At 42.1% G+C, this 25,955-nt stretch overlaps 1 protein-coding gene across 5 annotated transcripts in view; it reads left to right on the top strand.

Moving 5' to 3' along the window:
* Positions 1-25,955, top strand: part of LOC133474272 (MAM domain-containing glycosylphosphatidylinositol anchor protein 1) — a 271,446-nt gene that overhangs the window by 126,732 nt on the left and 118,759 nt on the right. The window contains exon 1 of one of the 5 annotated variants that reach the window (XM_061765797.1): positions 24,368-24,730. The exons of the other annotated variants lie outside the window; for them this stretch is intronic. Within the exon in view, the coding sequence (XP_061621781.1) occupies positions 24,667-24,730 (64 nt within the window). The 5' untranslated portion in view covers positions 24,368-24,666. Of the gene's footprint in view, positions 1-24,367; positions 24,731-25,955 lie in introns of those variants that run through there. 5 annotated transcript variants of the gene reach the window in all.

Here is a 25,955-nt window from a genome sequence, read left to right as displayed (position 1 = left end):
AGGGCAGCCTTGGCAAAGTCCAACCCTCACCTGAAACGAGTCCGACTTACTGCCAGCAATGCGAACCAAACTCTGACACTGGTCGTACAGGGACCGAACAGCCCGTATCAGGGTGTTCGGTACCCGATAATCCCGAAGCACCCCCCACAGGACTCCCCGAGGGACACGGTCGATAGCCTTCTCCAAGTCCACAAAAAACATGTAAACTGGTTGGGCTAACTCCCATGGCCAGGACAAAAACCACACTGCTCCTCCTGAATCTGAACTTAAACTTCCCAACGGACCCTCATCTCTAGCACCCCTGAATAGACCTTACCAGGGAGACTGAGGAGTCTGATCCCCCTGTAGTTAGAACACACCCCCCGGTCCACCTTCTTAAAAAGGGGGACCACCACCCCAGTTTGCCAATCCAGAGGCACTATCCACGATGTCCACGCAATGTTGCAGAGGCGTGTCAACCAGGACAGCCCCACAACGTCCAGTGCCTTTAGGAACTCCGGGCGAATCTCATCCACCCCCGGGGCTTGCCACCGGGGAGCTTTTTAACCACCTCGGTGACCTCAACCCCAGAGATAGGAGAGCCCGCCTCAGAGACCCCAGCCTCTGCTTCCTCATGGGAAGGCATGTCGGTGGAATTGAGGAGGTCTTCGAATAATTCTCCCCACCGTCCCGAGTCGAGGTCAGCAGCACCCTATCCCCACTATACACAGTGTTGATGTGAATAGTTTACGTTACGTTTGGGCCTGCCAGGTCGGACCTGCATCTTGCCCCACCATCGAAGCCAACACACCACCAGGTGGTGAGCAATTGACAGCTCCGCCCCTCTCTTCACCCGAGTGTCCAAAACATATGGCCGCAGGTCCGATGACACAACCACAAAGTCGATCATCAAACTGTGACCTAGGTTGTCCTGGTGCCAAGTGCGCGTGTGGACACCCTTCTACTTGAACATGGTGTTCCTTATGGACAATCTGTGATGAGCACAGACGTCCAATAACAGAACACCGCTCAGGTTCTGATCAGGGGGCCCGTTCCTCCCAATCACGCCCTTCCAGGTCTCATTGTCATTGCCCGCGTGACCGTTGAAGTCCCCCAGCAGAAAGATGGAGTCGCCAGCAGGAGCGCTCTCCAGCACCCCCTCCAAGGACTCCAAAAAGCATGGGTATCCTGAACTGCTGTTTGGTGCATAGGTACAAACAACAGTCAGGACCCGTCCGCCCACCCAAAGGCGGAGGGAGGCTACCCTCTTGTCCACTTGGGTGAACCCCAACATACAGGCGCCGAGCCAGAGTGCAATAAGTATACACACACACCTTCTCGGCGCCTCTCACCGTGGGCCACTCCAGTGTGGAAGAGAGTCCAACCCCTCTCGAGAGGACTGGTACCAGAGCTCAAGCTGTGTGTGGAGGCGAGTCCGACTATATGTAGTCGGAACTTCTCGACCTTACACACCAGCTCGGGTTCCTTCCCTGCCAGAGAGGTGACATTCCAAATCCCTAGAGCCAGCTTCTGTAGCCGGGGATTGGATTGCAAAGGTCCCTGGCTTCGACCACTGCCCAGCTCACAGGTGGTGAGCCCATGTGAAGGGGGACCCACATTACCCTTTCGGGCTGTGCCCGGCCGGGTCCCATGGGTTTAGGCCCGGCCACCAGGCGCTCACCTTCGAGCCCCACCTCCAGGCCTGGCTCCAGAGGGGGTCCCGGTGACCCGCGTCTGGGCAAGGGAAACCTACATCCATTTATATTATTCATCATAGGGGTATTTTAGCCATGCTTTGTCTGGTCCCTCACCTAGGACCTGTTTGCCATGGGTGGCCCTACCAGGGGCGTGATGTCCCAGACAACTTAGCTCCTAGGATCATTGGGACACACAAACCCCTCCACCACGATAAGGTGACGGCTCCAGGAGGGGCTAACCCAGAACCTCTCGCCTTTAAGTCAGATAAGAACCATGAGCCGACTGTAATGCCTGGTTGACTTCCAAGTTGTTCTAATTTCAAAACAATTGTGATGGGAAATATTTTATTCTATTGCAAGTTTATAACCATTTTTATAAGTAATATTTTAACATCTGTAAAGTTCTCACAAGTATTGCCACAGTGCGTCATCCTTTTCCATGTCAGCCTATCTCCTGTATCCTCCTCTCGAACACAACTGCCCTCATGTCTTCCCTCACGACATCCATCAACCTTCTCTTTGGTCTTCCTCTCGCTCTCTTGCCTGGCAGCTCCATCCTCATCATCCTTCTACCAATATACTCACTATTTCTACTGTGGACGTGACCAAACCATCAAAGTCTGCTCTCTCTAACTTTGTCTCCAAAACATCGAACATTGGCTGTCCCTCTGATGAGCTCATTTCTAATTGTATCCAACCTGGTCACTCCGAGAGCGAACCTCAACATCTTAATTTCCGCCACCTCCAATTCTGCTTCCTGTTGTCTCTTCAGTGCCACTGTCTCTAATCCATACATCATGGCTGGCCTCACCACTGTTTTATAAACTTTGCCCTTCATCCTAGCAGAGACGCTTCTGTCACATAACACACCTGACACCTTCCTCCACCTGCTCCCTGCTTTCACTGCAGATCACAATGTCATCTGCAAACATCATGGTCCACAGGGATTCCAGTCTAACCTCATCTGTCAGCCTCTCCATCACCACTGCAAACAGGAAGGGGCTCAGGGCTGATCCCTGATGCCGTCCCACCTCCACCTTAAATTCTTCTGTCACACCTACAGCACACCTCACCACTGTTCTGCTGCCCTCGTACATTTCCTGTATTATTCTAACATACTTCTCTGCCACTCCAGACTTCCGCATGCAGTACCACAGTTCCTCTCTGGGTACTCTGTCATAGGCTTTCTCTAGATCTACAAAGACACAATGTAGCGCCTTCTGACCTTCTCTGTACTTTTCCATCAACACCCTCAAGGCAAATAATGCATCTGTGGTACTCTTTCTAGGCATGAAACCATACTGTTGCACGCAAATACTCACTTCTGTCCTGAGTCTAGCCTCCACTACGCTTTCCCATAACTTCATTGTGTGGCTCATTACCTTTATTCCTCTGTAGTTTCCACAGCTCTGCACATCACCCTTGTTCTTAAAAATGGGCACCAGCACACTTTTCCTCCATTCCTCAGGCATCTTCCCACGCACTAGAATTCTATTGAACAAGCTGGTCAAAAACTCCACAGCCACCTCTCCTACATACCTCCACAGGAATGTCATCAGGACCCAACTGCCTTAACATTTTTCATCCTCATGCCTTTCTAACTTCCCCCTTACGAATCATTGCCACTTCCTGGTCCACCACACTCTTCTACTATCCCTTCTCTCTCATTTTCCTCATTCATCAACTCCTCGAAGTATTCTTTCCATCTATCTAGCACACAACTGGCTCCAGTCAACATATTTCCATCTCTATCCTTAATCACCCTAACCTGCTGCACATAAACACATCATTCCCATCTCTATCCCTCTATCTGGCCAACCTGTATAGATAATTTTCTCCTTCTTTAGTGTCCAACCTGGCATACATGTTATCATCTGCCTCTTGTTTGGCCTTTGCCACCTCTACCTTTGCCCTGTCGCATCTCAATGTACTTCTTCCGCCTCTCCTCGGTCCTCTCAGTGTCCCACTTCTTCTTAGCTAACCTTTTTCCTTGTATGATTTCCTGTGTCTGTGAGGTTCCCCACCAAGTCTCCTTCGCTCCTTTCCTGCCAGAAGATACACCAAGTACTCTCCTGCCTGCCTCTCTGATCACGTTGGCTGCAGTGGTCCAATCTTCTGGAAGCTCCTCCTGTCCACCGAGAGCCTGTCTCACCTCTTCCCGAAAAGCTGCACAACACTCGTCCTGTCTCAGCTTCCACCACATGGTTCTCTGCTCCGCCTTTATCTTCCTAATCTTCCTCCCCACCACCAGAGTCATCTTACACACCACTATCCTATGCTGTCTAGCCACACTCTCCCCTACCACTACCTTACCGATTACATCGTCTGCACAAGATATAATCCACCTGCGTGCTTCTACCTCCGCTCTTGTAAGTCACCCTATGTTCCTGCCTCTTCTGGAAAAGTGTTCACTAGAGCAATTTGCATCCTTTTTGCAAAGTCTACCACCATCTGTCCCTCCAAGTTCCTTTCCTGGATGTCGTACTTACCCATCACTTCTTCATCACCCCTATTTCCTTCACCAACATGTCCATTACAATCTGCACCAATCACAACTCTCTCTCTGTCTGGGATGCTCAGAACTACTTCGTCTAGCTCCTTCCAGAATTTCTCTTTCACCTCTAGGTCACATCCTACCTGTGGGGCATAGCCACTAATCACATTATACATAACACCCTCAATTTCAAGTTTTAGCGTCATCACTCAATCTTTTCACCTCCAACACATTCTTCGCCAACTCTTCTTTTAAAATAACCCCAACTCCATTTCTTTTCCCATCTACACCATGGTAAAATAATTTAAACCTACCCCTAAATTTCTAGCCTTACTGCCTTTCCACCTGGTGTCCTGGACACACAATATATCAACCTTTCTCCTAATCACCGTGTCAACCAACTCCCGAGATTTTCCTGTCATAGTCCCAACATTCAAAGTCCCCACATTCAGTTCTTGGCTCTGTGCTTTCCTCTTCTCTTTCTGCCAAAGAACCCGCTTTCCACCTCTTCTTCTTCTTCGACTTCGACCCACAGTTGCTGAATTTCCACCGGCGCCCTGCAGGTTAACGGCGCCGGTGGCGGATGTTGTTAACCTGGGCCACGACTGATCCGGTATGGAATTCTTTGGATGAACGCTCATATTTGTTTTGCATTGGCTTGTGCCCCCCATAGGGCTGCATTAAAGTTCTCACAAGTAGAAAGAGCTATATTTCTGGTGCTATAGTTAACATCACACGTTTTGTCTTTGTCATCACTGCTCTCGTCTGGCAGCATCACACTAAAATGCCAAAGAAAAAGACTCATGTGAAGGTAATCCTTAGGCTGTCTCGTGATAACTACTGACGTCTCACGTGACATCACACAACTTTGAAGGTTCCACCGTATTATTCCATACATGTGGACATAAGTAATTTGAAGAAATATGTGTGCAGATACTTGCAATATGCATGTACCATTCATTGTCAGTTATTGATATTTGTCTGTTAAATTATTTCTATTCTACAGTACATTGCATTGATAGTTGCAATGCATTCAGCAGCTGGATATTTGATACTACAGTGGAGGGTTACTCACCATCAAAAACTGAAGCAATATCATTGTTTAACTGTGATTGCAAGCATTGTTTTTTTTAAATTCTACACTACCTGAGCAACCATCACCACTATTATCAAACGGTTTACAATAAATATTCAACATGTACAGTAGAATTGTTTTCCTGACTTCATTTCATTTGGTGCATTGCTCATTCCAATTCTGTGTTGTTTGGTCTACATACAGCCTTACATGCAACCAGCTGGATGCAAAACATCTGCAGTGCCTACAAAGATAATAATAAAAACCACCAGGGCTTAATTACTGATGAAACATGAATTTGAACATATTTCCCTTTGTTTTCCTTTAAAATGTAGCTACAAATAAGACAGCACACTGCCTCACATTTTGTTCACATATTTTAGTTTCCTGTGATACCCAGCCATGGCTTATGTACATGTCATGAATTATACAAAACCGTACCAATAAACTGATGTGTTGGATCTGAAATGTTTATACTGAGTGCAAAGAAATAAATGAAACCTATGCAGAGAATGGATGAACCGCATTTAATTGCCTTAAAGGCAATTGCGAGCTGTGCAAAATAGCTGGTACAAAAGCTCACATGAAGTGTAGCACTGTAAATGGAGCAAGCATGCAGAAGCAATTGTGTAGACTCAAATGGTCTTTTAATTAACCGGCAGTCAGAATGCATCTGTGTAATGATAACAGGCTTACTGTGCTCTTCTTTACCTGAACTCTATGTACTTTGTCTTATTGAAGAGATGTACGTGCTTTCTTCAGGGGTGGCCTTCTGTCCTCAAACCCATGTGTTTTTTGCATTCTATAAGGATGTCTGCCAAAATTTTACTTGTAGAAGTAAAGACACATAGTGTAACCGCTCTGGTCGCACACAAACCATTGCGAGACGCTAGGGGACCTTGATTCATTAGGATTTTGAAAATTAGAAATAGAAATAATTGGTTCTAGGGTCAAAGGTTTTGAGGTTTGGGATTCGGATCTCGGCATGTTCTGCCCATTAATGGATTTTCTCTGGGTACTCCGGCTTTCACCCACATTCCCAAAAACATGCATTTTAGGTTCATTGAAGATTCTAAATTGAACATACAGTAGTTGTGAATGGGCGGCACGGTGGACGACTGGTTAGAGCGTCAGCCTCACAGTTCTGAGGACCCGGGTTCAATCCCCGGCCCCGCCTGTGTGGAGTTTGCATGTTCTCCCCGTGCCTGCGTGGGTTTTCTCCGGGCACTCCGGTTTCCTCCCACATCCCAAAAACATGCATTAATTGGAGACTCTAAATTGCCCGTAGGCATGACTGTGAGTGCGAACGGTTGTTTGTTTCTATGTGCCCTGCGATTGGCTGGAAACCAGTTCAGGGTGTACCCCGCCTCCTGCCCGTTGACAGCTGGGATAGGCTCCAGCACGCCCGCGACCCTAGTGAGGAGAAGCAGCTCAGAAAATAGATGGATGGATGGATAGTTGTGAATGTGAGTGTGAGTGATTGTTTGTCTATATGTTCCCTGCGATTGACAGATGAACATTTCAGGATTTACCCCAACTCTCGCCCAAAGTCAGCTGGGATAGGCTCCAGCTTACCCGCAACCCTAATTACGACAAGCACTATAGAAAATGGATGGACATAAAAAGAAGTTCATAATTGTTATCAGTAAAAACAATAAAAGACTGAATTTGAACTTTTATAACATGACAATGCAAATGGTGACACCAGTATCTTGCTGCTTTCTTTACGTAACTTCTTGTCTACTTTATACTCTTCTTTTCTCTTCTCCATTGAGACTGGTCCTATTTTTTAATATGTGTTACGTGACATCACACACGATCCCGGTTCAAACTCAAGCTGTGTATTGTGTTTTTTTGGAGGGTGTACAAACTATAATGTTAGAGGAGGAATTAGACCCAAAAGCTGACACTGAGCCCAAAGTAGCAAATCATTATTTAATTAAACAAAGAAACAAAGTATCAAAATAACTGATGACTGGGCGTGGCAGCGACTGAGCTCTCTTCACGGTGGGGCTGAAAAAGAACAAAAGGCAATCAGTCTCAACAAAAGTCACTGGGAAAAAGCCAGGGGAAAAAAATCTCAAAATTCCAACAAGGTAATGAATGGAAAAAATCACTATTGAGCAGTAGGAGCCAGACCAAAAGTTCAACAACTGGGGGTAATAAAGCTTGAAGCAAGCAATTCAAACAACTAAGAATGGAAGGCAAGCTGACCAATACCATGCAGGTAACGAGGACATTCTGGTGAGAAGCGGAAGTCAGACCGCAGGTCAAATGCAGAGGGTGATGAGTAATAGGGGATAGCTGTGTGAGGAGCTCAGCACACTTGGCCACGCCCACCCTTGAAACAAAAGAACACAGGAAACAGAACCAAAAATGACTCACAACACAAACAGCCTAAAAAGAAGCAAAACAGAGTTAATCATCACAACGTACAGTTTTTATTGTCTCTGGATGAGTGGAAAGACCTATTTTGTGTTACGTTGATTAACCAACGCACAGATTTCATTACCAAAGAAATTTCTTTGGTTTGGTTTTTTCAGTTTATGTCCTTCAAAGTGCATTGGGAACTTTTCACATTCCTCCCAGGAATATGTCTGGCAAGTTGTCAAGAATGCATCATTGATTCCTTGTTGCCTTCAGCATGACATCTTGTCACATAGAGATACTAAATCAGGGTCTGATTTTGAAATAGAATCAAAGAGCTAAGCAGTGATTTACGTATATAAAGGGGGGAAAAAAACAGCTCTTTGAACACTGTGTCACATTAGGCAAGGTTAATCACACTCTGACTCTGCTGTTGTGGAAATCCCACTTGGCTTGGACTTATTATTTGCAGTCCTCTAGGGCAGTGCTCTCCTGGAAGTGTTTACAGTGAAAGTGTCTTGCAGTCATGTCTAAATTATTACTTTTATACTTGACATATAGCTTGTCACGCAACCCACATGGAACTACCTTAGCAACCTACACTAAAAGCAATTCTACATCCACTTTAATGGTAAAGGGGCTTTCACTTATACAGTGCTTTTCTGCCTTTAGGGTAGAGAGCAGCTGTGTCCTCCAACCTCCTTGACACCATAGATGTGTCATAATGAAGCTATAGTATATGTAATATACAACAAAGAGCGATCATGCTAAGTATAATTTCATAATAGCAAAAATACAACAACACATTTTTGTGGAAAGTTTTTGTTAAAAACTATTGGGACAAGCCAAAAGTCAGTAACAAGATATAATGGAAATCTATCAGAGTGCTCCGTGTAATCAGATACAGTATAATGTCTTTTGTCTTGGTGGAGTAGAACATGGCTCATTGCCCAATGTTGTTGTGTCCACTTTGTTCCGAGTAACTGTAAATATGTTACATATGACATAATGAGGCAGCTTATGTTTAGCATAAGTCATAAGACTTTATTATTTATAAAAATTTTTTAATTATTATTTATTATTATTATTATTTATTTATTATTTCATTCACGGAATGTATTCTAGTTTTTTCCCAAGTGTACTGTAGTTACAAATGTGGTGAGAATTCTTTGATCATTACAATCATATTTTATTTAGCCATTTAGTTATTTATTCAGTCACTATACCTCCTTTTTTTCGATTGAATGAACCACATTTTTATCACATTTCCATAATATATAAATATAAAAAATCAGTTGAAATAAACTTCAAGGGGATTAACTAGGATAACCTATCATTTCATTTAAAATTATCTTTTTTCTTCTTGAATCTCCACTACAGTAGCTTTGCATGATTGACAGTTAAGACTTCTTTGATGGAGGGCCTCAGTGAAGCTTGCTTAGTTTCTTTTTGTAAAGGCCTCTCTCTTCGAACCTTTTTTTCCTCCATATTGGTCAACCTACTGATACCTGCCAAGGAGCATGAGCAATGCCACAGCATCCACAATGAGTGAACATCAACACGTAGAGAACAAGCTTTTTGCTCACACTGGCCTATTTTATGGTCATGTTTAGTATTAAGACAAGATTGACCGAATGAGCCACGTTTAACACTGAAACACCCAAATGAGCTTCAGTTTAAATGCAAGTAATGATATGAAATACTGTATTTCTAACATTTTAAATTCAATTAGTTTCTGACTATAAAGAGACAGACAGTATATACTGTATTCAGCATAACCTGAGGTATATCACCTTTGTCAATTGAACACTGGTGATTAATGTCTGACAGGCTGTGTGTGAGAAGCCTTTTAACAGCTTGTGCAGTCACACTTGTAATTAGCTCCCTGTCGTTTCTTCAATAGAGCGTGACATAAGGTGCTAAAGGTAAACACCTCTGTCTATTAGATATATTCATTTGTAAAGTTAAATTAACTCATAGGTGAAAATGTCACGTCCCAGAGTATGTACTGTTAGCACTGTAATGGTTGTTTTCACTTTTTAAAATTGATCAAGAAGCTTGTTGCTGGGGTCTAGAACCCCTTACACATTAGCAGCAAATTGTAAAATAGACATCATATGCACATGGAGAAGTTTCATACTTTGTGTCTTGTAAGACAGATGGATGAACACATGGTGGTGAAGAGCTTCTACAACGCGGTGCCATTTCTCGACATTTCAGAAACCGATTATGTCAAATGGATTGTATTAAAACCCTCGAACAGTGCATGCAGAATCCTAATATATATTATGAATTGTTCTAGCAGTTGCTCTTTCATCACCTTTTAATTACTTTTTTAAATATACATCTGGAATTAGTTTTTTCATGTTTTTGTTTCCCTTCGAGAGCCAGTGTTCAGTGTCTTCAGAGATCATTTAAAGTGTTCAATTAATGGCAGTTGATGATAATGATCACAATGAGTTAACAAACCAATCATATTACATTGCTATGATATAATATTAAGTCATGAAAAACAGTCCAGACACAGACTTAGAAAAAATACAATAACGGTAAAAAGTAAGAAATAATTTCTGTGCATTTGCTAATAATAGGAACAATGACACAAGAAGACACAGGTGACAGAGGAGTAAAAGGAAATAGAAGGGGTCCTAGACGTAAAACTTGAAGGACGCCACATTTAAAAGTCACAGAACAGGTAATCCCTAAATTGGGTAAAAAAATCTCCCAAACTATAGAAACTCTATTTTTATTTGTTAAGGAGAAATTAACTGAAGTTGAGCTGAATAGACGTGACAGTTTGATGTTAGAACAACATACATGTGTAAAACAGCTGGGAGAACTAACTAAGTTGAAAATGACTAAATGATGTGTCTCTAACGGTGAGTGGTACAGATGACCTACTCTCACTATAGTTTATGGTGCATCCCTACATGGACGTGAACAATTCTTGAAGGTTTTGATAGAATGAGTTTACGTGAGGTACGGTGGACGACTGGTTAGCACATCTGTCTCACAGTTCTGAAGAAAGGGGTTCAAATCACGGCCCCGCCTGTGTGGAGTTTGCATGTTCTCCCCGGGCCTGTTTGGGTTTTCTCCGGGCACTCGGGTTTCCTCCCACATCCCGAAAACATGCATGGTAGGTTGATTGTAAACTCTGAATTGCCCTTAGGTGTGAATGTGTGCGCGAATGGTTGGTTGTTTCTATGTGCTGGGCTGGCGACCAGTTCAGGGTGTACCCCGCCTCTCGCCCGAAGACAGCTGGGATGGGCTCCAGCACACCCGCGACCCTTGTGAGGATAAAGTGGTGCAGAAAATGGATGGATGGATGGAGTTTAAGTGACTTTATCTATGCATGCATGTAGAGTGCAACAATGTTCCCGTCACCAGAATCCTCAATGTCAATGTGCCATATTCGTATGTGGTGATAACATGTGACATAGGTTTTCATGACACGTTCATGTTGTTGTCGGGCATGGGGAGGGGGGTGGGTGAGGTCGTGTGTGTTTTAAATTAGGACGAGAAGCAAACAAGTCAGCTTAGAAGATAGAGAAGTTTCTACAACCTGACAGAGTAGTATACCTCATATTGAAGCCTGTACCAGTACATTTATTAATTCCACATTTTTAAATACACCCTCCTTCAGGGGAAGAAAAAAAATGCTAAACTACCTTCGGGTATGATGGGCTATGATGAGAGAAGAAAATACTGCATCTGGAAAGGGCAAAAAAAAATCCGCAAAATTAATGAATGAATTAATTCATTTTCCAGACTGCTTTTCCTCACTAGGGTCGTGGGCGTGGTTACGCCTATCCCAGCTGACTCTGGGCGAGAGGCAGGGTACACCCTGAACTGCTCGCCAGCCAATCGAATGGCATATATAAACAAACAAACTATTCACACTCACATTCACACCTACGGGTCTTCAATTAACCTCGCCGGGTACTCCAGTTTCCTCCCACAATTTGGAATGTGGGAGGAAACTGGAGTACCCGGCGAAAACCAACGTAGGCACAGGGAGAACATGCAAACTCCACACAGGTGAGGCCGGATTTGAACCCGGGTCCTCAGAACTGTGAGCCGGATGTGCTAACCAGTCGCTCACCGTGCCGCCTAATCAGCAAAATATAATCGCTAAAATCACCAGGGCAGATATCAAAAACAATTACATGATTTTCACAGTCCATACTGTAAAACAGACAGCAGCGCTATTGAGTAATTGTTTTTTTCTCTCTGAAACCACTCTGGCAGTTGTTTTTCCACAAATACATCTGGGGGAAAAAAACGATAGAACAGACAGGGGCAGGTTAAAGAGCAGTTGGTATGGATAATTGACTTTTTAATTGCTTGTATACCAATAATTGGATATCTGGGGTGCCTGCATATTCATCAGACTTTTCTTAACAGGGCTCTTTTGGGAACGGTAATAAGCAAGCTTCAATTCCTGATTTTTTGATTTTTTTGTATACCGTATGTCTCCTTTGGGGAGAATGCAAGATTCCCATTAAAAAAATAAGTTCTCTTCTATGTTCTTTTCATGAAGTCATGTAGTCCCCATTCTGATAAAACTGTTTTTGTGGCAACTTCTAGGGTGGGCCATTGTTTAGTCCCAGAGCAAGGAAATCTATAAAAATCTAACATTGGATTGTTTTTTTTTCTAACCTCAAGGTTATGGCTCTAGTGCTCTTATCTTGCATCATTTCACTCTTTTTGTGCAAGCTGACTTACTTTATTAAGACATGCCGTGGTTGAAAAATATAGTGCCAATGTGAGGTTCCAAACGTCACCCCTCACTTTTTCAACATTCTCTATGGCCAGGAGGCATGTGAATTTTTTTTAGATGGCAGTTTTACCGTGTCTCATACATAATCTAGTGAGGCTTGACTTTCATACAACATGTGGAGAAAGAAAGACAAAAAAAAACTGTATATTGTACTGTGTAAAGTAGATCTACTGTGCAGTGCTTTATAAATGTATTAGACCAGCACCGAGTGTAACGTTTACGCCATATGTGCCCTTGGTAGTTACCAACTCATCATCATTGTATGTTTCTGTGTTGGTTAATATATCTGTATGTTGAGGCGAAATATTTGTAATTGTAAAATATTATTTAGTTGAAAAAGAATTTTACACAGTCAGTCTAAACTGACATGGAAAAAAATAGAGGTTAAAGAAACAAAATTGCAAAATTTCACAGTCACCCCAGTTCCAGCTGAAGAAGAACAGCCCCAAAATATGAAGTTGCAAAAACCATGCTTCACTGTACGTATGGTGTTCTTTTAGTGATTAGTAGTGCTGTTTAGAATTATGGCCAAAAAGTTCAACCTTGCTTTCAGTGGATTGGACAAGAACACCTTTTCACACATGACCATAACACATTTTCCCACATAAGATTTCAAGTGTGTTTCTGTGAAATGTAGCAGAGCTTGGACATTTTTCCCTTGTCAGAGAAGGTTTCTGTCTTGCCACAATACCCTACAGCCCAGACATATGAAGAAGACATTAGATAATTGCCACACGTACTAAACAGCCAGTACTTGCCAGAAATTTCTGCAGCTCCTTCAATGTTGCTATTTGCCTCTTGGCAGCCTCCCTGCAGCTTTCTTCTCGTCTTTTCATAAATTTGGAAAGGGACGTCCAGTTCTTTGTCATGTAACTGTTGTGCATTATTTTCTCCACTTGATGATGACTTCCTTCACTGTGTTCTGTGGTATATTTAGTGCCTTGGAAATAATCTTTTTACCCCTCTCCTGACTGATACCCGAGACCCCTCTGTTTCAATTGAGTTGCACAGGTTAAACAAATACAAATAAAACAATTATCTTTGATCTCCTTTTTTGGGCAATTCCCGGCATGTGAATAGGGATGAGTAGAATCAGAATCATCTTTATTTGCCAAGTATGTCCAAAAACACACAAGGAATTTGTCTGCGGTAATTGGAGCCGCTCTAGTACGACAACAGGCAGTCAATTGACAGAGAACACTTTTGAGACATAAAGACATTGAGAAAAACAGTCACTGACCAATAAAGGGTTGCTAGTTATCTGGTAATTCCGGTACATTTTTTTTCTTTTTTTTTTTTGACAATTGTGCAAAAAGATGCAGAGTCCTCTAGCACTAAGAGCAGTTCGAATGACTAATATTGCAATAGTCCGGTGCAATGACCATTGTGCAAAGGGCGCTTTGCACATGCATGTTTATGTTCCCTGCTAATGGTTCAAAATGGTAATGGTTAAAGGCTGTATGAAATTGAAAGACTGCATTAACCACTTTGTGATGCTGTATGGTCTCCTCATGGAAGAAGGTGGTGAAATGAGCGTAGCTCTGTACATATTGGCAGACAAAAAGAAATGCTTTGCTACGCAAGAAACAACTCTTTCATTTGTCATTCATTCTCCTTTCATTTGACGCACAATGTATCTGAACTGATTGAAATCTTCTAGTTTTATTTTGAGCACATTTCACAAATAGGTCACATCAAAGCATTTTTTAATTACAGTATATCATGAAATTGAAAAACTGTTAGTTTTACAACGTGAATCATTTTATACTAGTCAAATATTGTAACACCAGTCTTTGCTGAGAAGCTTTATGCAGATATTAATTTTCATTAACATTTAATTAAGGGAATTAAAACCTAAATTGGCATTCCCATGACGAGGCAGCAAATAACACGTTCTGTCCTCCAGTCACTATGCGTGATCACATTTCAGGCAGCCTTTTTACGCAACTATGAGGTCAATTTACTGAAATTTATGGACCCGCTGGGACAATTATTGATGATGTGTTGGAGTGCAATGAGAGCAAATGAGTTTGAATCTCCAGTGGGCAAGGTGAAGCTTTGACTTCATTCCTGTCTTGTCATTCACTATTTGTTCCCTCTACCAAGTGATCAGTGCAAGGCTAGTCAAGGTTGTGTTATTGGTCGCATCTAAAGTATTTGTATCAGAATAAATCAAACGTTGCTCAACAGAGTTCAACATAACGTATGTGAAAGTGTGTGCCATGGGACAAAGAATGAAATACTTCATTTGAGCGCAGATGAGAGATTTTATTGTTATTTATCATTTATCATTGTAAAAACATGGGCACAGACACTGCTGGTCTTACTTCCACCAAAAGGGCACAGGTTTTTAAGCTTGACAAAGTTATTAATGTAGTTAAAGTGGGTCTTTATAATACCTTCTACCAGCATTCGGCCTCATTTAGTAAATATTTTAGATTTTCCCCTATTTATTTCTTAAGAAACTTCTTGAGTAAAGCATATGCTACAGAAATGATCTTCAACAGACAAATTGAAAATTCATTTTCTTGTAATTTAGTCACTCCAATTTCCGATACATGGAAATTGGTAGTATGAAGTTGAGCAATTAAGAAAAAACAATTAAAATTTATTTTATATTTACAAAATACATTTGGGCCATGGAGAAAGACTTAGAACTTTAGAAAAAGACAAACAGGGCTCTGGGGTGGAAGAGAACTGCTCCATCGTGGCTGAAATGGGGGGAAAAAAAAAAAAATTCCTAAAGCAAAAAAAGAGTAAAATCATGGTGAGAGGTACTTTTGTTTTGTTTTTGTTTTTTTGTCTATTTGTTACTTTTTGGAGTTTGAACAATGGTGTAAGATATAAGGTATATATGACTGAACATCATTAATCAAAGGGCAAACATAGAATGAAATCCCTTTTCCACAAGGTTTCCTGAAAATCGACTCTGAAATCTGTAATTTTGCTCACAAGCAAACCAACAAACAGAAAAACTATATCCTTTGAACTTGCAGAAGATTATGTTGCTGTAGTGTTGATTGATTGTATTTATTTCAAACTAGAAACCAACCTAAAAAGGTCAAGGGTTCATGCCAAAATAGTTGTTAAATTAAGTTTGCCGTTCTTTCTATCCTTACACATGACCTGCACGAGATGGAAAATAATCAACAATGCAGCTTTCATTTCTTGAATGTTTTTGCCTGACCTCAATTGTAGGAAAGCTGTCCAAATTAGGCAACTCTCGCAACCCAGAGACCCTGCTGGGTGGCATATGTATTCATCAGTGCCATAAGGCCAAGACAATTGTAATATAATTTTATGGCAATGAAATTTTTCATTCCACCCAGTCTTCAATAACTTCCAGCTAAGGTTTTTTTTTTATGCCGTTGCCCCGTTTTTTCTTACCCCACTATCAGCCTCATACTCATACTAGGTTCTAGTTTCATAGCCATCCTTACTATCGCCACCGCAATTGACTCATTGTATGGATTTTGACCCTTCCTACTCCTTTCCCCTAATTTGTTCCTTTCTCTTGTGCAAGCCTGCCTCCTACCACATCTTCAGTGTTTCGTTTATGGCCAGCTGCAGTGGGACTGGGTAATGAAGGCGGCGTTATAAAGTATGGGAGGTGCCTTGGGGCATTCTCACAGATAGAAAAATTGAAATAGGATGAGGATGGAGATGGGGGTCAGAGATTGGAGGATTATAAGGCTATGAGAGACAAAAAATATCCAAGTGTAGAAAAATGTTGTGAAATAAAACCAGGAACAAAGTCATGGATGATGAATTGTGTCCTCCTGATGGGAATATGTCTGGCTTTAATATTCAGCTCTTTCTGATGTTTTATCCCTCTTTTGTAACACAAAAATATATTTGAAACAGCTCTCAGTAGGATGGCATGCAGTTATACACTAACGCTGGTTCAAACTATGAATACTGCTTCATAATCTTTCAAACTACAGTATCAATACCCCAGTATTAGATATTGCTGTCACTGTCTGATGTCCAGTTCAGTCTTGCACTAAAGGATGGCTTGTGTAGACGAACAGTGGGTGAAAGTGTTTTTTATGCTGTAGTTTAATCATTTGGTTGCCTCAGTATTCGCTGCATTATTTCGCTTTGACTTAGAGTGAAGATTCACTATAATGTCAAAAAGGAGCCATTCATTGTTACTTCGTTTTAATGAACCGAGTGCTGACAACCTTAGATAATAAGCAGCAATGTTTTGAGTAGATTACTGATGATAATACACCATTATTAAAGCAGTAAACATTTTTTCTAATATATCAGTGGTTCACATTTGACTGTTTCTCTATAAACAGAAAAATATATATATGTTGTATGCTTATTGTGCAATAAATCTACTTAGATACTGCGATAAAGCATGATTTTATTTCCTAATACTGTATGTAATCTCTGTATCATAAAATCCTTTGACAAAATATTGATTTTTATCTACAAGTTTTGCCTTTTTCATTTACGTTGTAATATAGCACAATGTATATTTTGTCCAATATATCAATTACACAGGATCAAAGTATCAAACTTAACCTTTTAGTACAAAATATATTGCTGTGCATGAAGGGAGTAACAGATACAGTATCATCACTTGACTTTAAATCAGCCTGCAGAATAATCTCGGTAGAAGTATCCATCCATCCATCAATTTTCTACCGCTTATCCAAGGTCGGGTCGCGGTAGCAGTAGCTTTAGCTGGGACGCCCAGACTTCCCTCTCACCAGGCACTTCATCCAGCTCTTCTGAGGCGTTCCCAGGCCAGCCGAAAGACATAGTCTCTCCAGCGTGTCCTGGGTCATCCCCGGGGCCTCCTCCCGGTGGGACGTGCCCAGAACACCTCACCGGGGAGGCGTCCAGGAGGCATCCGAATCAGATGCCCCAGCCACCTCATCTTGCTCCTCTCGATGTGGAGGAGCAGCGGCTCAACTCTGAGATCCTCCCGGATGACCGAGTTTCTCACCCTATCTCTAAGGAAGAGCCCGGACACCCTGCGGAGGAAACTCATTTCGGCCGCTTGTATCCGGGATCTTGTTCTTCCGGTCACGAACCACAGCTCGTGACCATAGGTGAGGGTAGGAACGTAGATCGACCGGTAAATCGAGAGCTTCGCCTTTCGGCTGAGCTCCTTCTTCACCACAACGGACCTATACAAAAGTCTGCATCACTGCAGACGCTGCACCGATCCGCCTGTCAATCTCCCGTTCCATTCTTCCCTCACTCGTGAAAAAGACCCCAAGATACTTGAACTCCTCCACTTGGGGCAGGATCTCATCCCCGACTTGGAGAGGGCACGCCACCCTTTTTCGACTGAGGACCATGGTCTCAGATTTGGAGGTGCTGATTCTCATTCCAGCAGCTTCACACTCAGCTGCGAACTGCTCCAGTGAGAGTTGGAGATCACGGCCTGTTGAAGCCAACCGAACCACATCATCTGCAAAAAGCAGAGAGGCAATACTGAGGCCACCAAACCGGACCCCTCTACGCCTCGGCTGCGCCTAGAAATTCTGTCCATAAACATTATGAACAGAATCGGTGACAAACGGCAGCTTTGGCGGAGTCCAACCCTCACCGGAAACGCGTTTGACTTACTGCCAGATATGCGGGCCAAACTCTGACTCCGGTCGTACAGGGACTGAACAGCCCGTATCAGGGGGTTCGGTGCCCCATATTCCAGAAGTATGGGACACGGTCTAACGCCTTCTCGAAGTCCACAAAACACATGTAGAGTGGTTGGGCCAACTCCCATGCACCCTCAAGGATCCTGTCGAGGGTGTAGAGCTGGTCCACTGTAGAAGAAGTATATAGACAAAAAAAAACCTTCCCAAGATACAGAAATATAATGATATCAAGATATAATGCAGTGCATGCCAATCCCTCTAAAATAAATGACTCTCTCAAATAGATTTCCTGGCAGGAAAACAAAAACAGGTAGAAACTGTAATTATCTCAATTCATAGACTGTATTAACACACAGGCATAAAATAGCTAACTGCTAAACTAACCAAAAACAGCAGCACCTAAGACCCCTATCTCACTGGCCTGGAAACATGTTGGGGGGCTGATTGCGACTCGATGTTCCACTGGTTTCTACAGTGAAAAAGCTTAAGGAATCTTAATGTCATAAAACTGCAATCAGTCTTCACCAAAATGTATGTGGACAACTCTACCTATGCCTTCTTCAACCTATGAAATATCAGAACGATCGCACCTATGTTTAGGATTTTATGGATGTTTAGCGTTTTCTTCTTCACATGCTCATAGAAAAAGCTTAACATTGCTTCATGTCACAAAACGGTGACTACCATTATCAATCTATGTGGGGACATCTCTACCTACATGTGTACATATGTCCTCTTCAACCTCTAAAAATATCAGAACGATTGGCCCAACAGTTTGGATTTTATGGACGTTAAAGCGTTTTCCTCTTTATGAAGGACTGTCCCTTGGTGTGACACGGATGTCAAGAAACTTCGGGACATGTTGCCCCTGCATTTGAGAGTTTAACAGCATAAGACAGAAATGCATACATTATTAGTGACGTATTTTTTTTCTTTTGTTGTCACACTCTCAACTGGCCGATGGGCAGCAGGCTCCAGCTGCACCTGTTTTTATAATTGTGAGAAGCCAACATTGAAATCATGATTAAAATTTTATCAGTTGCCCAGCCCGTACGTTAAAAGTGTAAATGGTTTTGTTTCAATTGCGAGCTGTTACTAACTCTCTCTGCATTTTAAATTACCTATGTCTCGCTCTCTGTAGGCATCCATCCATCCATTTTCTGTACCGCTTTATTCTCACAAGGGTCACGAGTCTGCTGGAGCCTATCCCAGCTATTTTCGGGCGAAAGGCGGGGTACACCCTGAACTGGTTGCCAGCCAATCGCAGGGCACATATAAACAAACAACCATTCGTGCACACGTTCACACCTACGGGCAATTTATAGTCGTCAATCAACCTACCATGCATGTTTTTGGGATGTGGGACGAAACCGGAGTGCCCGGAGAAAACCCACGCAGACACGGGGAGAACATGCAAACTCCACACAGGTGGGGCCGGGATATGAAACCTGGTCCTCAGAACTGTGAGGCAGATGTGCCCAAAGATAGCTGGGATAGGCTCCAGCAGCCCGCGACCCTAGTGAGGATAAGCGGTAAAGAAAATGGATGAATGGATGTATAGGCTTACAAAAGCGACTTCCGGGTGAATAGGTTCACAGCTTGTCTGGTGAAATCTCTGAGACATCTTCTTGGTGTGAGCGTAAGCAATATCTTGGTCTCCCGGGTCACGGAAACTCTGCGACTGATCATTCTCGGCAAAGACTCCACCAGTGAGCTTGGCCGGTACTTCAACAGTCTCTAAAATGTATTATGTGGAGTCCAGCAGACTCTGACATGTGGTCGCCTCACAATGTTGTGTGCTTCCACGTTATGTATTCTGGTGCCCAGTCTGCCACGGTGGTTGCTTATTTCTCAGCTATAGTCCTTTTCATTCAGTTTTAAATTAACATAAATTGTAACACACTGGTAACATTGTTGAATACGCTTTCCCCCATCTGAACTTGGGGCTCTCTAATGCTTGCAGGACTAAAAATCCAAGGTGCTACATTTTGTAAAGAGCAGTCCTGCTTTGCTCAGCACTTTCTGGGTGGTCCGAGCAGAGATTATGGTGGCTAGCTGGCTGGCCGCCCCCACCCGTACATAAATCAGTTTGGGGAAACAGGCTATAACCATCACAGGTGTTGTTATTTACTTTCAAAGAAGTGCCTGATAAGCACAATGAAGATATAAGTAACGTCTGTTGGGCTTGTGATAAGCTGCATTTTGGTCTGAAACAGATCCATCTTGGGGCTCTTTAACTTGGTGGAACTTTTATTTTTTTGTGTGTGAAGTGTTGATAATATTGTTGTTGCATTGTCAGAACTGTACAATACTGAGTTTGCTGTAGATATTTCACAGAACAACAAGCTCTGATTCACGCTTCACTTACATCTCATTTTGCTTGAATATTTGGGATACATTAAATTGTGAGTGTATATTACCATTGGTTCTCAACTGTTGTCACACCAGGACCCGCATTTTCCTACTTTTGCTGAGTCACGATCCACTCTAATAGATGTTAAGAACAATAAATAAAATGTATTGTTCAAAAAGAGCCTTTGAAAACATCTTTCTATCATATTTTATCTACACATGCTTACACTACATGTTCAAACAAAGTGCCTTTCAGAGCATGTTATTAAGTTATACATAACACGAATTTGTACGGGAAAGCATCGTAGTCTATCACTAACTGATACTAATGCAGTATTAGTCATATTTCCAGTAAATATTTGTATAAAAAACGCTTAAAGGGCCATAAATATAAAACAATCCCATAAAAATGAGTAAATATAGATACAGATACAGTTCAGCGTCCTTTCTTGTTCTAGTGTGTTGTCTAAAGAAGCACAACATGATGTCTGCCATGAGAACCTGAGCGACATCCACACTATGTCACAGCTCCCCCAGGCAGCATCATTCTACATACACTTGTAGAGAAACAGGTCTTCAAGACATTCAGAGAGATTCTTATGAAAAACAATTGATAAATGTTTTTAAAAAAAATTTCTCCATGTCAAATAAGTGAGAAATAGCATGACTTTACTTTTACATTTACAGTATATACAGTATACAGTGTCACAAACAACTGGAGTTATAGAGTGGGATATACGTATTGTAGGTGTCTACAAACATGTATTTCTATTCTCCTCACTCCTCCAGCTATAGTTGTCCTCATTGAGCATTGCTTCCTATTATTCAGACATATATTTCAAGGTAATTGTTTTTGTCATCTAAAAAAAATAAAAAATCAGCTCTGTACTTCGATATTGACCTCTGAAGATGCAAGAGGGCCTCAAAGTAAATCCTCATGTTGTTCACGGCTAATTAATTCTTAATGGGACTTCTGAATAGCCAATAGTCGTAATGATGGAAGGATGAGTCATGCCACAAACAGTGTGCAGCCCTATACTTTAAATTTAACAACAACATTAAACATTAACAACATTAAATGCTGGACTCATGTTTGCCCTCTTGTGTACAAATTGTAGACATTTTTTTGCTGGAGCCGATAAAGTACAGTCACTACTGTACTTTGTAAGGTTTTTCAGTTTCTTGTTTGAGACCTCTCTTGTAAGATTTGTTATTAGCTCTAGGTGAGAATTACTGAACGTTTGACCTGTTAGTTATGAGATAATAAAATTGCTTATTCTCTAAGGGACTTAGAAAATGGTTTCTCGTTGTTTTTTCCTCCCTGCAACTGTTGCAAACAGCTAGTAGTTCAGTGTGGTTCATGTTGGGTCGCACAACACTAAATAAAACAGTTTACACAAATGCAAAATGACAGAGGTAATAAGAATGCAGGAGTTGTTGTTAGATTTACGTCACTCACAGCTCACTCATAAGATAAATCCTGAGGTTTTTATGTATAGATAGAAAGCATCAGAGGATGACTGTCAACAATGACGAGACCAATATTGTCTATTATTTTTCTCAGGAATGTCAAGCAAATAACCCTATTTTAAATCACAGTAACAGGCACATCGTGAATCTGGGTGTCCCATCCTCCTTGTACGTATAATAGTGACATATGTCGAACACTTAATTAAGTATACCTGTACACTTTAATCAGGTGATGAAAAAAATGTCATTATTGTTGTAGTTTGCTGCGGTGTACAACTGTACTGCATCGTACTGAGAAATGTTTGTAATATTATGAACTTCTTATATACTGTAGGTAACTAAAATGTAGGGAAGTTAATCTTTGTAAAAGACATTTTTCATGCAATTTTTATTCGATTGTTAAAGTGTACCTAATTTTGAGAATCGATGGGAGCATTTCTTTTGTGACCTACAAATACTACACACATACTACCACACAATGTTTTTTTTCTTCCTTCACATTCCCATCAAAACAGTGGACACAGTGTAATAATGCAGGTGTATGGATCCCGGCTGTTACACCTTGACCCAGAAGTCATTACGACCACAGACAGTGTTAGAAGGGCATTCTTTATCCTCTATGTTCCTCTCCTTGATAACTTCAGAAATGACTTCTAGGCACATGCCAGGATTTTCTCGTTTCACACTCCTATGGGCTGAACCCGGGGAACGGAGATTTGTGTTATTTTAGGTTTGTTTGTGTACAGATCAGGCTACAATAAAATTACAGATCAAATGTTTTTCGTTTTCTTTTTGTTTTTTTGTGATTTGCTTTTGCTCAACTTCACTTATAGATAGGTCTCTTAAAAATCATGCATTTTAGCATGTTTGTGTCCTCATTCACCCACAGTAAATGTTCAAATTTGTTTTCACCATTTTAAATAGTTCTCAGGTGTCTTAATAACATGTCTGTGACACACAGTTGTCAAAATACACCAAGGATCAAGAATTTGAGCACACATCCTATTTCTTGTCTTAGATTGAAGCTTGAGCTGCTTGAAACTGGCTCTGCATCTTTGTCTAGCCTGGTAGATCACGCCATGGGCAGAAGAACTGTGGGGGTGATTATCATGTAAATTATCCCCAGAGTTGCATAAGAACCGCAACACACTGAGGACATGGCCGATACAAACCCAACTATTGTGCATTATGCGGAGTTCGCCAAATAGTTTTTCTGCCACTAGTTTTGCTGCGAATCTCGATCCAAAATTTGAATAGGCGGTTTACAGTACAGCAACGTAGCAGATGTAATAGCCAATCATAAATGCACATGAGCTTTCACCCCGAAAAAAGAAAAAAGTTCCAGGTTTTCAGGGCAAGTGAGACCTAGCTGGCCATCACCAGTATATATAGAGTATAGATAGATAGATAGATATAGTGAGTGATTTACATTCAAACTCGTTAAAATTTTCATGTATGCCATGTTTTTGTGCTACAATATGAAAATGATACAGTACAGTATTTTGTATGCGGAGCCTCAAAACTCAATACAGGGTCACAGTTTTTCTGTTGCAGTGCGTTAGTAGATGTGCGGTGCTCAATCGCTTGGTGTGCGGCGAAGAGTCTCCATCTGCTCGGCAATGGCGGGCAGCGGGCTTAATGAGGAATGGCAGAACTCTTGTTTTTCTTGTTTTTTTTAAAGAGCAGACAAAGAATCACCTGTATTGTCATGAACATGCCTGGATGCTAACGAAATTAGTTCTCTGCATTTTACCCATCACAGTGAACACACACACTTCTTAGTGGAACACACTGGAGCAGGGGGGCAGCTGAAGTGCCTGTGCCTATCAGTGTCTTGCTCAAGGACACCACAGCCGTGAGTCCGGGGGATGTTAGCGGCTGGTCCGGTCGGGGTCTTGAAGCTAGGTCCCCCACGGTGGCAGGCAATGATCTTAACCATTGGGCCACGCCTGCCCAAATTCATACTTAATGGGTGGGCAAGCATTCCAGAGACCAAACTATTTGTATACAAGCATTTGTATTTTTAGCAAAGAAAGTCTGTTCTGTTTTTTCAAGTCTTCTGTCAATCAACATATAGAAATATTTGATTTGGGCCACTTGATACTAGATGTAAAAATGAGATCTAAATCAGAATTGCACATTGAGAGGTGCAGCATCGATCCAGCCTTGGTGTACGTGAGTGCAAATGTGTTTAAATGTGTAGCCAGCGTGCATGTCTTTTGCATGACTGTGCACACCTGATGGCTTAGAGGGTGAACACTTCCCCGTGTTGTTCGTCAACACCCTAAAGATGCTGTGCTGCGGCACTGCAACACTCACTGTAAACAACAAAGCCCAAATGAGTGTTGTATTGCATGAGATAATAAGTCATTCCGCCATTAATGTTTAATGACATTTCGCAGGCTCGTCGCAGACCAGCACATAATTATGACTTGTACATAACACGCTGGCTCCAAGTAAATTGTGTAAGCGTAAAATTTGGGATGAAGACTTTATTTGTTCCCTGCAAACAAAGCCTTAAATGGGTTACACACATACCAATTTTTTAACATCCCCACACATGATGGAGACAAATGTGGCAAGTGTTTGTTTATTGCTCTTATTGTGTGTGGCAGATTTCAGATGACCAACACACATAACAATATCGCCCCCGACAATAGCCAATCAAATGTCTCATGTAGCACCAAAACTGACCTGTAAGAGGCAGCATGATGCCACAGGGCAGCCAGACTGCCAGAAACAAACTGAGAAAAAGAAAGAGTAATAGTAGAAGAAGAAATAGAAGCGAGACCAACTGTTAGCTTGTGTATGTCCCCGCATGGCCGCAGGGAAGAATGCAGCTTATCAAGTTGTGGGGGAAGGTTGTGGCAACTGGGTCAGAGTCACTACACTTGTTTGGTAAGTATGTTATATTTGCAAACTCTTCTACTTCAGGTTACATCCTAATTGGCTATTGTTCCGTATCACGTCACAGTCATGGAGTCCGTAGCTCGGCCCAATTCTGTGTCGAGCACACACATAAGGATTTGTGATCGTAAGCATTTTTTTTTTCCAGAGGTGGATATTCCAAAATAGTTTCAGCAAAGCCCCTGAAGCCCAAGCTCACAGGTCAGAGCGAAGCTGGGGTGGTGTGCCGGTGACCGGCTATGAGTGTGCCTACAAGTGCACGGCAAATGATTGACAACTCGTCGGTCACGTCCTCTGTCTCTGATCGTTTTTTTCTTCCTTGGGTGTAGTGGTTCCTTAAAAACAAACAAGCAAAAAAAACTGCACTCTTCCTTTAAGTTCAAAAGCTTATTGGTTCCCTTCATCCGATCACGCAGCCTCTCTGATGGTCCTTTAGAAATATGCTGTGAACACAAGGCATCAGCTAAATGATGCAGTCTTTTATTATCACAAAAGAGTGTTTGTGGCTTAGAGTGAGGAGAAGTGTGCTCAGGAAACTTATGCAATCACTCAACAATGATGCAACTGACTAAAACCGTTTTTTTTTTTTTTTTAAATGAATGATGTTATTATTAGCGGCACGGTGGACGACTGGTTAGAGCGTCTGCCTCACAGTTCTGAGGACCGGGGTTCAATCCCCAGCCCCACCTTTGTGGAGTTTGCATGTTCTCCCAGTGCCTGCATGGGTTTTCTCCGGGCACTCCGGTTTCCTCCCACATCCCAAAAACATGCATGGTAAGTTCATTGAAGACTCTAAATTGCCCGTAGGTGTGAATGTGAGTGCGAATGGTTGTTTTTTTGTTTTTTTTGTATGTGCCCTGCGATTGACTGGCAACCACTTCAGGGTGTACCCCGCCTGCTGCCCGAAGATAGCTGGGATAGGCTACAGCACTCCCGCGACCCTTGTGAGGATAAGCGGCTCAGAAAATGGATGGATGGATGTTATTATTAAACTGCAGGTTACTATTAGTCACAGGCACGTGGAGAACAAGTTGGAATATCATAAAAATGCTCTGAAAAAGGTAGCTCAATATTCTGTAATATGCATTTACCTGTATACACTGTGGTAGATATGCATTAATAAACTAATGCATGGAATTTAGACTTATCTGCTGTCTAGCCTCCACTTTTGTAGTTATAATTTCATATTGCTCCATGGCATGGCATGGCATCTTAG

This window comes from Phyllopteryx taeniolatus, chromosome 2 (assembly GCF_024500385.1).
Source record: "Phyllopteryx taeniolatus isolate TA_2022b chromosome 2, UOR_Ptae_1.2, whole genome shotgun sequence".
In the NCBI taxonomy this organism is placed as follows: domain Eukaryota; kingdom Metazoa; phylum Chordata; class Actinopteri; order Syngnathiformes; family Syngnathidae; genus Phyllopteryx; species Phyllopteryx taeniolatus.
The sequence above is the reverse complement of the archived record's forward strand: the minus strand, read 5'-3'. Positions and strand labels throughout refer to the sequence as shown.